The sequence below is a fragment of the Centrocercus urophasianus genome, unplaced genomic scaffold, assembly GCF_019232065.1.
Source record: "Centrocercus urophasianus isolate 14NV4802_14NV808 unplaced genomic scaffold, USGS_Curo_1.0 seq_21, whole genome shotgun sequence".
NCBI classification, from domain to species: Eukaryota; Metazoa; Chordata; class Aves; order Galliformes; family Phasianidae; genus Centrocercus; species Centrocercus urophasianus.
This window is the reverse complement of record NW_024884767.1, coordinates 8017436-8032118: the sequence shown is the minus strand read 5'-3', so window position 1 is coordinate 8032118 and position 14683 is coordinate 8017436. Positions and strand designations below refer to the sequence as shown.

The following is a 14683-nucleotide window of genomic DNA, read 5'->3' as shown; positions in this document are numbered from 1 at the left end:
ATATGTTACCTTACGTGGCAATGTACCTGTTGTCATGTGTTTCCTATCACAAGCCCTGTGTTTTACCATCAAAGCAGTTGCTTTGTCTGTATGGTGAAATAACTGAACTGGTATGGCTAGTAAAATATCCCATTGTGGTGCAGAAAACTAATCTTTTAGATGAGATGGATCGTGTCCCATTCTGGTTTACCATGCAGCTTAACTGGCAAATGTTCTGCTGCAATATATGGACTGGATTAGTAAAGGAAAAAATGAATTTGCAAGCCAGTACTGTGGCTGTCCAAATTCATTTGAAAAAACAAAACAAAACCAAACCAAAAAAAGCAGCAGTATCTGCATCTTCTGAAATGCAGCATATATAAACTTTTTTTTTTCTTTCTGTTATTGTCAAGATTTGTTTATAAAACCCAACTTGCCTGTCAAATGAAAAAGAATTAATGATTCTCAAGCTTCTTTTTCTGCCTTAAAAAAAAAAAAGACAAACAAAAACCTAAGTCCAGAGTGCAGTACCATGGGGATGAAGACAATGTGTAATTGGGGCTGCCACCTTTCTGCCTTCTTGCTTTCACTACTGTAACAGCTTTACAGCTTTACACAGGCTGCTGGCATATCCTGACACGAATCACAGGAGCAGTTTTAGCCTAACAAGAGGATATAATATGTGTCATCATTCTGACATATTCTTATGTTGCTTTATATGGTTAAAAGTTAACCCTAAGAGCAGCATTTAAAGTGCACAGTTTTTGACATAAGTGATAAATGCAGGTGGGATAAGTCCTGTCTTGGGCCTGAAAGGCCTCACAGAATAAGTTTCCAAATGATTAGTGAATGAGTCAACTAAATCTCTGCACATTGTCTGGTTCGTGAGGATCCTAACTCCTATTAGGTGAACATGCTTGAATTTTCTTTGGTTAGAGATTTCAATGTCTTTGTTACTTCTCTTTCACAAGAGAACAGTGTGGTAGAGGTGTCTGTTTCCCTAGTATTTTGATCAGGATTTAGATGATGGATTTTCTTTATGGCCTCAATTAAAAGATAGAGATAGGCTGAGTTGCATAAACCACTCATTCCTCTTCCCGAAATGCACTGTGATCCTGTAAGATTGATTGTTGATCTATTCTTAGTATGTGTTTAATTTGCATCATTGTGTCTTAATAGCATATTTCCTAGTAATATCAGAACCTTTCTCAGATCATTTGTATCTTGCTAGTTTGAGTTACAGCTGCTCAGACTTCTTGTTTTTCAGATAAATTGATGAACAGTCTTTTCAGTCTTTTCTCTTTTTTTTTTTCTTTTCTTCTTTTCCTCCTGTATTGACCCTGTGGTTATCTGTTGTCATGCTCAAACTAATATTTTGCTTATCTGGACAATGCATAATGGGCTGACCATTCATTTAAGGCAAAAAAGATTATTGTACAGATTTGTGCATGGACATATATCAGAAGCAAAACAGAAAAATCAGTTTACCAGTAACATGTTGAATTTAGCTGTTCAGCACACGTTGAATAATGCAGGAGTTACGGAAGTATTTTTTGATATTTGCGGAGAGATTCTGCAAGCCTGCTGGAAAGAATAAATGCACTTTAATGAGAATAAGTGCATCAGAAAAATAGACCATAGGTGAAGTAAAGAGAACATGCAGATTTTGAATTTGATAGTAAAAAGGTTTTCAATTAGGTAGCATTCAGATAACTTTGGTCATATGTTTAATCCTGGTCAGACCTCATACTCAAAAGGTGTCAGAGCTGCTACAGGGCTCACTATGGAGGGGGTGAAGTAGTCAGTGGCAGCATCAGCTTGTGGAGAACTGACGAGAAGCAGCAGCATGTAAAGATGATGATAATTCCGTCAAATAACGTACTTAATTCCCCAAGTGCTCTCCTCCAGAACATTAGCATGCAGTGAAACATGTTTGTATTTTGTTCTATGCTAGCAGTATGGAAGTGAACAGTTAAAAAGGGTTTAAAATGAGATTCATCTGAGTATTTACAACTCCCTTCACTCCATTAGTTTGCAGGAATTAAGTGAGATTGAAGCAAGTCAAAGAAAATGTCTCTGACACCAGAAGTATGAAAGTGTAGACCACCGGCTGTGATAGTAAGAGCATACGAACAAAGCTGCTTTTTTAATTTGGGCTCTCTATTGTGAAACTCTTGGTACTTTGATTTCCAGTGTGTGGCTTAGGCAAGCACCACTAAATTTCAGCTGAGCTAGAGCAGCATGTTTCTGCATGGGTTTCTTGGATTGATATTGAGAAGTTTGCTAAATGGCTGAATTCTGTGTTGAGCAACTACAGTTCTCTTTCAGAATACATGCTAATTTAATGTGTGCTTAGCAGCCTAATTAGAAGAACCTTGATTGGTAAATGTGGAAACTGTAGGTGGTCTACAGTGACTCAACATAGCTTGTTATAAATCCTGTTTTATTTGTTTCTTCAGCATACTCTATGAAACATTTAGACACAGGCTGGATATAAACCCCTGTGCTAGCAGTAAGGAATGTGCCATTAGTGACTGATGTGCTCATGTATTTAAAAATACCTTTCCTTTTCACTGGGCCTTTCCTAAGGATTTTATTTTATTTTTCCCTTTTTTCTTTTTTTAAATTTCCCCATAGACTATGATTTGCAGTGTTCAGTGTAGGGAATGGCAGATGTTATTGAAAGTCTTGCTGGATATAGCATGCTTATTACATCTTTCAGGTAGGAATATTCTTAATAATTTGCCTGATTTGATTTATCTCACTGTCATGCAGTAAATAAGGAGGATATGTCCTGAAGGTTTTCTTTTAAATGAATGTTTGTGGTGAATTTTAAAAGGTGTACTGGTTACTGAATTAGTTCTTTATGTACTGATGATAAGAAATTATGCATACGCTATCTTCACAGGATGCTGCAAGAATCCATTCACTCCTTATTCAGTCGCTTCCTGTAGGAGAAAAATACTATTGAGGAGAAACACCAAGGGCACATAATATATCCTGTAATGCTCTGGTTCATGGCACTTCCCTCTACTGTTCTGCAGAGAGCAGTGCAGCTCCTGGGAGTCGTCCACGAAGCGCTTCTGTGAACTGGGTCCTGCAGGGCAGGCTAACAGGGCAATTTTTCTGCCCTGTTTCCTTTTGTCTGTGACATTTCGAAGCACAATAGCTGTCACAATTATTGGTTAAAATCCTGATAAAGCATGTACCATCAAATAGGAGGGTAGACCTATTGGAAGTACTGTAATTCCAATTATATCAAAGGTAAAACTGGTGTTTTATTAAGTGTGCTCAGAGTTAATGCAGCCCTGGCTTAGTGTCATTTTACTGAAGTTGATGATTTCTTATTGTGACATTTTGAAGTGTGGAAGACAGAGATGGAACACATGGTTATCATGCTCTGAATAATGTTCTTAAAAAAAGATAAATTAATAAGATTAATGTTTCTGAGTTGTTTGAGATGTTGAGAATACTTGCAGTGGGCAAATTTTAGCAACTCCTGGTTTATAAAGGCTTTCCTAAAATTTTGTATCTAGCTGTAGGAGGCATGAAGAGCAGATCTTTATCTTACCCCCTTAGATTTTGCAGTACCAAGTAATGTCACTATAGATTTAAACATACAGCTTTTAGCAGCATGCTTAATGAAATGCTTTTAGGTCTGTAATGACTGATAGATACTTAAGATGAAGGGGACTGTATCTGTACTCTTGGCAAGAGTGATGCAAGTTCTGTCTGTATTCTTTGTATGTATTGATCCACTACAAGGAGGTGTAGTTGTGTAAAAGAGTCATATTGTGTTGTTTGTATATATTTTTAAAAGTAAGTAGGTATGTTTCTGGTCATTACAGTTAGGTAGTACTTCATATGACTAAAATTAAACAAAACAAATGCATGTGCAGTTATTTAGAAATGGAAAGTAATACTAATTTCATAATGTAAGAATTTTTTATGCCTTATCTCAAGAAACGAAATGCTGTAGTGTAATCAAAATGTACTGTTTCAAATCGCATAAATAAGAAAATTCAAGTTTAAAACCTTCTACTCTATTAAGCAGCTTAGTCTTTATATAATTAAGAGAATCGCTAGCATATGGTGGAGCACAATCCCTCCTGAAGCATGCATTCTTGAATAGGAAGCCTCATTAGTAAAATCAGTTTTTTGAAACTACTAACATATTTTACAATACCTTTTGGAAAATTTATAACATATCTCAGTGCAATAATTTGGCAATAGACTACTGTAGCTAAGGCTCTGTCAAATGTGCTTCACAGTAATTACAGTAGTTTGAAGGTTTTTTGTTTGTATGTTTGTATGTTTCTTTTTCTGCAGTTCTGAGCATAAGTCTGAACTCTCCGTCTTGGCTGCAGTTTCCCTACTTATGATCTTTGTTCTGGTTCAAAGAAGATGCTCACTGGTTTCAAAAATTGCTATGGCACTTGGGCTCCTGGGAGTCTACAGTTACCGGGCAGCCATTGGAAATGTCGTATTTCCATGGCAACATGACAGCAAAGATATTTCAAAGTAAGTTAATCAACAGATATGTAAATCTATTTCTAGAAAGGTATTAACACTTTCGGTATCGGGATGAGGTGGAGATGGATGTTATGTTTAGACTGTAATCAAATTCTTACGAATAGAACTGCATTTTGTATGTGGCTGACACACAGTTCTTGTGATGTGTAATTTCAAGCCTTGTGAAGTGTCCTGCGACTAATCAGAGGAAAATCCAGTAGTCATTCCCTGTATTTTTGCTAGAAAGAAGCTCCAAATACACCATCTCCTCTTGTTTTAGATAGATTTGCCACATTTAGCAGAGAACATGTCAAGTTCGTTTAGCTGTTTGTTAGTTTTGAAGAATGATTATACAATAATTGAGAGTGTTGCTTTTCTATATATTTCTTTCTCAGTTGAATATTTTTGTAATGTATGACTGTAACAAAATTGTTCTGCACAGTGCGTACTGAGGACTTTTATGGCGATGTAAATTTCTTAAAGAACTAGTCACTGCAATTGTAAGGAATTTATTGGTGTTTTTACCAGTGATTACTTACAGAATGTAGCTAAGTGACTTCAGTTTTCTCGTGGAGCTTTTTATCATTGGATAGTACCTGGCTTGTAAATATCAGAGCTGTGGAAAACTTGCGGAGTTAGTAAGAGCATTAAAAGAGGAGGAGAGGATCGTGGAAGACAAGTATAACTACTGTCTTATAAATGCAGTAAACTTTCACACTCATTTTTAATTTGATGTAAGTGGTTTCTTTTGGGGCTTTTTAATTAGAGGACAGAAATTCACAAGATATGCAGATGGGAAAAATATGTAGGAAAAGATTTTAGGACACATACATCAGATTTTCTAATAAGGCATCTTTATAAACTGAATTTGTGTCTATATATAGACACACATTCATTTATTTTTATATATATATATATATATATATATATATATATACAGATGCATTTACATACACTCCATCTTTCCAAATATTGAAGATAGTTCTAATGTTAGATCTTGATTGACAAACCTGATTTCATTCTGTGACAAGGTTACCTGCTTAGTGGATGAAGGTAATGCTGTCGATGTTTTCTACCTGGACAAAGCCTTTGACACTGTCCCCCACAGATCCTCATGGAGAAGCTAGCTGCCCATGTTTGGATGGATGTACATTCTGCTGGGTTAAACACTGGCTGGATGGCCGGACCCAAAGAGTTGTAGTCAATGGAGTTAAATTCTGTTGGCAGCCAGTCATGAGCGGTGTCCTCCAGACCTTGGTACTGGGACCACTTCTATTTAACATTTTTATTAATTATCTTGATGAGGGGATTGAGTGCACCCTCAGTAAGTTTGCAGATGACACCAAGTTGGGAAGGAGTGTTGATCTGCCTGAGGGGAGGAAGGCTCTACAGAGGGGTCTGGATAGACTGGATCAACAGGCCAAGGTATGAGTTTCAATAGGGCCAAATGTTGGGTCTTGCGTTTCGATTACGACAACCCCAGGCAACCCTACAGGCTTGGGGAAAAGTGGCTGGAAATCTGTCTGACAGAAGGGGACCTTGCTGTACTGATGGACACTCTTCTGAATATGAGCCAGCAGTGTGCCCAGGTGGCCAAGAAGGCCAATGGCATCCTGTCTTGTATCAGGAGTGGTGTGATGAGCGGGACTATGGAAGTAACCCTGCCCCTGTACTCGGCATTGGTGAAGTCCCATCTTGAGTACTCTGAGTTTTGGGCACCTCAGTACAGAAAGGACATTGAGGTGCTGGAGCAGGTCCGAAAAAAGGCAACAAGGCTTGTGAAGGGCTTGGAGAATATGGCCTATAAGGAGAGACTGAAGGAACTGGGAACGTTTAGTCTGGGGAAGAGAGGCTGACAGGAGACATTATTGATCTCTTCAAATATCTGAAAGGTGCTTACAGCGAGTGCAGGGTTGATCTCTTCTTACTGGTGACAGATGACAGGATGAGGGGAAATGGCCTCAAGTTGTGCCAGGGTAAGTTTGGGTTGGATAACAGGAAACACTTCTTTATAGAAGAGATTGTTAAGCACTGGAATAGGCTCCCCAGGGAAGTGATTGAGTCACCATCCCTGGATGTGTTTAAAAACCGTTCGGATGTGGTGCTCAGGGACGTGATTTAGCAGAGGGTTATTAGTTGGGTTGTATGGTTAGGTTGTTGTTGGACTCGATAATTTTTAAGGTCTTTTCCAACTGAATTATTCTAGGATTCTATGAATTCTGTACCAGCGTTGACATTGTATGTTATTTCTGCTAAGTGTGAAAGTAATGGCAGAATCACAGAATTGTAGTGGTTGCAAGAGATCTCTGAGTATCATCTAGCATAAAACCTCCTGCTAAAAACGGGTTCCCTACAGTGGGTTACACAAGAAGGTGTCCAGGTATGTTTTGATCATCTGAAAAAAAGGAAATTGCATAGTCTCTCTGCGCATTTTGTTCCAGTGCTCTGTGATCTGTAGCTAGAGGAGAACACCACTGTTTACAGGCTTCCAGCTAGACTCTGCACCACTGATCACAACCCTCTGAGCTCTACCAGTCAGTTCTCTTGACCACACTTCCTGACCTTACTTATGAGGATTTTATGGGAGACAGTGTCAAAAGTCTTGTTGAAGTCAAGGTGTATGACATTCCCCCCTTGCTTACTTACTTTGTCATAGAAGTCTACAGGGTTGATCAAACATGATTTCCCCTTGTTGACTGCTGCTGACAACCTTCTCCACTGGCTCAGAGATGACATAAGTTATTACATCTCCTTCCCAGAAACAGAGGTGAGGTTGACTGGACTGTAGTTTCCTGAGTCCTCCTTGCCCTTTTTGAAAACTGGGGTGATACTGGCTTTCCTCCAGTCTACAGACACCTCTCCCATTCTCTGGAAGCTTGATAAAGAGTAGTTCGGTAATCAGTTCTGCTGGGTCCTTCAGCATTCATGGGTGCAATGGTAAACTGTATTCTGCAGAATTTTGCTCTGTGATTGAAAGTATTTTTGAAAGCATGTGTGGTTTCTGGGTTTAACCTCATTTCTGTGCTTGAGTAAGGTCCTTGGAGTTGCAGTGAAAAAAAAACTGCAATATGGGACAGAACATTAAATACAGCAATTGAGCTACAAATGGAATGCAATTAGAGAAATAAGTGGAGTACTTAAGACAAAAGCCTTTTCTGAGAATTTTCTCATTCTGTACTCACTGTAGTGATTTTAATTACAAGAAGAAAGATAAAGGGCTTTTATATTGTTTCACCTTAAATAGTGAATATGATAATGTGCTTAAATCATGTCAAATGTTTATGAATCTCTAATTATATAGTGATTTAAAAGATGCTCTCAAGATTAATGAAACAAAGCTTCAGAAAATAAAGCTTTATTGGCAGGTATAGTGGTCTTGTACTTAAAGCACAGCTTGAAATGAAGTGGCAGTTTATCTGGGAGCAAATAACAAGAGGGTTTTTTTTTTATTATTATCTTAACTGAAATATCTTTGTGCTTTCTGAGTGCAAATACCCTACAAGACTCCAGACACTCATTTTATACATCATGGGACAGGTGTACGCTGTAGTCTGTATTTTCTATGATTCTTATTTAAACAAGATGCTTTCAGGGTGGGGCTTGATGGTCCTTATGTATTCTTTTACCATATACATTTAATGAAATAGTAGTATCTCTGATTGGAATGGTCATTGCAATTATGAAATGTTCCCCAAACCATTCCTACTGAAGGAAGCAGAACTTTTTACCTGTGAGCTAGTTATGCTAGGATATGGGCTTCTTAAGCCTGTAATACAGGGCCTAACAGAGCATTGTTTGTCCAGCATCACTGACTCTTTAAACACAGTGGCTCTTGCAAAACTTCCTGAACAGCATGCCAATTAAGATGGTAGACATGTTAGCACATTTCAAATGTTAGCTGATATGTTAGCATAGCAATTTAAACTCACCTTGATTAGATGGCTGATATGATAAATGACCAGGAATGTCCTTCAAATTTGTCTGGAGGTATCTTTATCATGTGTGTGACATGAAGGGGAGACAGATCCAGATAGAAGGATAGCTTTGTGTAAGATGCTTTTTCATCTGTATGTAGCTACTGCATCTTTAATTCATGTTTACTTAAGACAGAATCAGTGCTCTGATGTCCCATCTGTTTCCCTTTTACCTAAAACAAGAGTTTTCTCTTGCTGTGACACTTGCTGGAAGATGGATTAGACAATTGAAGAATATTCCTTCTTCTATGGCCTGAGCTTAGATAACCTCTAAATTAAAAAATGTAAGGAAATAATGTGGCCTTCAATTTTTTGGAGTTTTTTTATAATGATGATTTGTACAATAAAAAAAGATGTGTATATGCCATACTGAAGTGGAGGGTAGTGCTCTTGCTAAAAAACTTTTTTAGTTTTAATTTCATGAACCAGTTAATCTCATTTTTTCACTTAACTCCTTTCAATGTTGACTAGTATTCAAAAATTATCTAAAATTTTGCTTCTGAGTTTATAGAATCATGGAGTAGTTGGGTTGGAGAGGACCATAAAGCCCACTGAGTTCCAACCCCCTGCCATGAGCAGCGCTGCCTCCCACCAGCTCAGCTGCCCAGGGCCCCATGCAACCTGGCCTTGAGCACCTCCAGGGATGGGGCACCACAGCTTCCCTGTGCTGCCTATGCAACTGCCTCACCACTGTTACTGTAAATAATTTATTCTAATGTCTGATCTAAACCTACCCTCTTTTAGTTTAAAGCCCTTACATCTTGTCCTCTCGCTACACCCTCTGATAAAGGTCAGTCCATAAAGCTGCATGACTGCATTTCAACACTTTTTGGTAATGATTACATCAGAATTAACGGAAATACTGAAATAGGGCAATTAATTTCTGCATGAGCCAGAAACACAAGAACTCTGTGAACTTTACTATTCTGCTCCATGAAGAAACAATTCTTTATGCTTTACAAGATAATGTATTTTTAAGTTCAGGTGACTCAAGAATTCTCGCTTCTGAGTGAACTGTATTACCTTTGTAGAAGACTGTGTTCATTCACCACTCATATACAAAGATCTTAATAATTCCTGGGAATAACGAATTCTAAATTTTGAATGTGTACATAATATGTATTATTTTTTCTAAAATTAAAAAAAAAAATCATAGTATTTTATTCCAGTTTTTAAACCTACTGGCCCTTACCTTTGGCAGATTTTTTTTGAATGAGGTACCTGTTCTCCAGAAGCTTGACTTTCATTGGAAGTTGTTGTCATTTAAATGGGAACGAATTTTAGAATTCTGCATATTTGACAAAGCCAACTAATTAAACAAAAACAAAAGGGCCCATACTATTAGTAGCATTAGGACTTGGTCTGTTTGGCGGAACTGAACAGACTTTGTGCATCTCTCTTGAAAAAGACTTTTTTTGACCTATGAAATTGATACTAGTGAGTAACTTATGCTTCTAGTTTGCTTTTTCAGATACATATATTATTTTCTTTTCTTTTTAGGGGGATTACTGAAGCTCGTTTTGTTTATGTCTTTGTTCTTGGAATAGTCTTCACTGGCACTAAAGATTTGCTGAAGTCACAGGTTATTTCTGCAGACTCCCGTATGAAGAGTACAGGACTATGGGAAGTGTATAGTGGATTAGTTCTACTGTCAGCCCTTCTATTTAGACCACACAATTTACCAGTCTTGGTATTTTGTCTGTTGATACAGACAATGATGACAAAATACATCTGGAGACCTTTGAAATTTGATGCAGCACAGATCACCATAATGCACTACTGGTTTGGCCAGGCTTTCTTCTATTTTCAGGTAAGCTGAATGTTTTCCCTGCTATAGGGCGGGGAGGGGAATATTTTTCAAAAGAAATGTTTATGGAATGTGAAGTGGCAACCAAGTCATAGAGTGGGAGAGCTCACTGAGTTCTCAGAATTATTATGTTTCTAACAATGTTTCTGATTAACGTTTCTGTCTCAGAATCAGGGAACCGTATGTGCTTGATAACGTGATACCCTCAGTGCAGAGCTGCACAATTGTCAGAAATATCAGCTATGTATAATGTGGGGCTTTGGTCTGTTTGTAGCTACTACTGTGGTGATTGTAAACTGAAATATATAAGCTGAGTTGATTAATAACAGTAACAGAAAGATGCTTTTTTTTGTACCTGGATCTTTAGACTTCCAAAACCTTTGGTAGCATCACAGTGTATTTATATGAAGTTCACAATTGAAGGGAATCTCTTTGTCAATGTAAGGCATCTTAGGAGGGTCAAAACTAACTGCTGTTCTTATTACAATGAATCATATTTCCTGGAGGATCTAATGATTTCAGCAACGTTGTTGTCCCCATTGTTGCAATTACACAAAAACTTTTTTTTTTTAGCATCAAAGTAAGAGAGGCTCTTTGCTCTTCTGCTAGTGCTAGGAACTTAATGTAGTAGTGTCCTAAGAGAACATTAGTTAAGCTGGAAATCATGTTGTTAGATTCTGGTTTAGGAAGAGAGGCTTTCTGAATTGCTGCAAACTTCAAGGTAAGGAGTGTGGTGGATATAACTTCCAGGCATGGCTAAGAATGTTAAACTGTAGTCAAGCTTAGTGTACTTCAGATACTTTCTAATTCTTTTAGTACAGTTTGAGTATTGGCTTAACTTTCCTCTGAGAGAGCACGTCAGGACAGAGGATCATTGGTGGGCATACCACCATTGTGTTTCATCCCTTCCTAACCAGTTTTGCTTCTACCTCCTGCTCCGAGGAGGTAACGTTTTTTGATTGAATGTCTTTTGCATGTATAGAGCATTACAATTCAGAGCCAACTCCAGTGATTGCCTTCTGAGAGGGACTGGAAAGAGGCTGAAAGCCTCTGCATACTGAGGTACTTAACAAAACCACCTGTCAGAAATGGTGGGTAGGCTGACAAGAAAGTCGTAATTATGGAAAAGAGACTAACAAAGAAAAATTTTAATGTTGTTGTAAAGCATCTATTTTCCAGTACCTGAAGGAGCCTACAGTAAAGTTGGGGAAGAACTTATCATAAGGGCAGATAGCAAGAGGATGAGAGGAAATGGCTTTAAACTGGAAGAGGGTAGATTTAGACTAGATATTAGGAAGAAATTCTTTGCTGTGAAGGTGGTGAAACACTAGAACAAGTTGCACAGTGAGGTTGTGGATGCCCCCTCCCTGAAAGTATGCAAGGCCAGACTGGGGGGGCTTTGAGCAGCCTGCTCTAGTGGGAGATATCCTTGTCTGTAGCAGGGAGGTTGGAACTAGATGATCTTAAAGGTCCTTCCAACCCAGGCGCTTCTATGATTCTGTTTTCAGTGATGATGAATTATTGGAGTTGGCTGAGAATTTCACAGAACCATCGAATCAGGAAGTAGTTGAGGCTGAGGAGCACTTCTGGAGATTTTTCAGTCCAATGTCCACCAATCAACAAGTGGGTCAAGTTCAGGTTACTCAGAGACATATTCAGACTTCTACTGGGGAGCCTAGAACTGAAGCCAGGACCATGAGTGTGATCTCACTACTGCTAAAGAGAGGGAATGGAATGTCAATTTGAGACAGCTAGCAGTGCTCTTCCCACTGCAGTCCCAGGTGTTATTGGTAGTCTGTGACCCAATGGTAAATGGCTGGCTAATAGACAAGATTGTGTCCATCAGGACAACTTATGTCCTTCTCAGCCAAGCTGCTTTCCCAGTGGTCATCCCCCAGCCCATCCTGGCACCTGAGTTGATTCTTCCCCACGTGCAGGATTTTGCATTTCCTGCTGTTGAACTTCCTGAGTTTGTTGTCAGCCCATTTTACTGGCCTGCTCCGGTCCCTTTGAATGGCACTGCATGTAGACTTGGTGAGGATGTTGTCTCTGCCATGCTTCTTTAAGGAAGATGGCCCCAGTGTGTGAAGCCCTGTGGTTGGATGCTAGTGAGTGGCCTCCAGGTGGAGTTTGTGCTGCTGATCAGAACCCTGTGTGTTGAGCAGCTGGGCCAGTTTTCAGTCCACCTCTCTGTCCACTTATCTGATCAGTTTTCCAGTTAGGATGTTACAAGGAAAATAAGAACTTCTTGAGATGTTATATTTGCTGTGGAAATACTTTTTTATTTTCTCCAATCTGAGGGTTGTAAAAAAAAATTTTGAAAAAACACTTGTGCAAGAAGTTCCAAAAAGTTTGAAAAATGTGTCTTTCCATGTGTCTCTGTTGTGCCAAGCATCCTTTTTCCTATCAATGTAATTATACTATACCAATGAAATGTATTTCCTATACCAATGTAAGATAACAGATCTTACAGCACATGTGGATTTTTTTAGTGGTTTTATACTGGTGTTACTGAGAAGATATTTGTTTTAAGATTTCTCTTCTTACATTATTGACTATTTTTTTTTTTGCACTTTTTAGTATTTTTATAATCAAGGAGCTTTTTGATTTCAAGAAGATAAGTGACTTCCATTCGAATTAGCTGCACATTGTACTGTTGGATGTCGTGCGTTTGCCTACCATCCTCTTGGCAGTTTTGACACATCTTCTAGTTGTCTTTCCTTTGAGAGTAATTACATTTAGCATGATACGGATTTCAGCAAACCTGAGGGTATTTTAAAAATTAGCTCTTATGATACAGCAAGCCTCAATGTATGTAGGCATGCTGCTGAATCGCAGCATTCAAAGCTCAGAAGGATATTGCATGCATTGTAGTTACATGATTTCTTGACCATTCTTTATGCCTCCTTTATTGGTTCAACAAAGAATGAAGGATGGAGAGTGATTGTTAATTCCTAAAGCTTCTACTAGAAGCAGTCCAAAGCTTCCCACTCTCCCCCTGCCATTCAAAGCTTCCCACTCTCCCCCTGCCATTTTCTTTCTGAGCCTGGTTTATTATTAAGTTCCATGTATGAAACAGAACAGACCCAGTCAGGGAGCTCTCATGTTGTGTCCGATAATTTGTCTGTAAACTCCAGCTCTGAAGAAATTCTTCTGAATTTAACATAATTTTGATAAGTAATTGCTTAATTTGTAATCTTTCTAGCATGGTATCCTTAAAATAATGTATCCATTCTGGAAGATGTTGACAGCAGTCTCTAGCAGATTTTTCTTTTGCTATCTGCTCTGAAAACCAAGGCATGTACTTAACTCTACTGTATGTCCTAGGCAGAGTGAAATGTCAAATGGATTGCAGTGGAATAGGAAGGGTTTTAGAAATGCCAGTTTTGATTGTGGCCTTCATATTCCTAGAGATGATTTGAAAATAGAGCAATCAGTTATGCTAAGTAAAAAAAAGTTTTCAAGGTAGGTGGAATTCTCCGCTGTTCCTCACTCTTAAAAAGTTTTCAGTAATCATTTCAAATTGCTTTAATGGCATTTAAAGTAGATTCTCTTTATAGGATAGAGATGAAAAGTTGGACGAAAATGCTTCTGTTCAGGATAATAGCTTGTTTCATTTATTCTGTGATGAAGGAACTGTTCTGTAGCTATGAGAGAGAACAAACTGAATCATACAAGCCTAACAGGTGGTGTTTTTTTTATTTTTTTCCAACTTCACAATTAAAGGCAGCTATCTGATGTGCAAGCTATTACTGCAGAAAAACAGAGCAGAAGTGTTGGTAGCTCATGAAATTACATAGGCTACAAACATAACTCAGAATCCAGTCAAAGGCGACTCTTCACTTGGAAGGTAGCTCTCGGTCTGTATTGAGAATAAGACTTCCTATTTGGAACTATAGCTTAAGGGATGGAAAAAACTTCTGGCAGTTTTGCTGAAGAAACTTCTCTTAATACATAGTATTCTGATCTAAAGCAGTTTGGACTGGTTCTGTGATGGGATGAAGGGACCCGCAGTCTTATACTCTCAGAAAAGAGGAAAGGGGGAAGGGAAAAGGTGGGGAGGTGGGCCTAGATAGGGAATAAAGCAGTGGCAGTGAGAAAAGAAAGGAAGCTAATTTACTAAACATGATAGCAGAATGAGATATAATACAGTGGAATCCAGTATAAATGAAAATGAAGCTAATAAATCAAATGAGAAAGTATCCAAAACTTAAGGTCTTATTCTAATGCTGTAGGCGAGATGGCTATGAGTAAAAGAGTAAGCAAGTAAAAAGAAAAAGGCACAGTCTCAAGGCACCCTGCTTGTTCAGCACGATGTATAGCAGGACTCCCAGGTCTGCTCCAGCTGTCTAACCCCAGTGGAAGGGCAGGAGAAGCACCCTTCAAGGTGCCGGCAGCACCCGGCCCCATG

The 14683-nt window shown here is 38.5% G+C and overlaps 1 protein-coding gene across 1 annotated transcript in view; it reads left to right on the top strand.

The window, feature by feature from the left end:
• PIGG (phosphatidylinositol glycan anchor biosynthesis class G) overlaps positions 1–14683 on the top strand; it is a 78036-nt gene that overhangs the window by 35003 nt on the left and 28350 nt on the right. Inside the window, exons 10-11 of the mRNA XM_042822764.1 lie at positions 4309–4500; positions 9966–10275. Of these exons, the coding sequence (XP_042678698.1) occupies positions 4309–4500; positions 9966–10275 (502 nt within the window). The remainder of the gene's footprint in view (positions 1–4308; positions 4501–9965; positions 10276–14683) is intronic.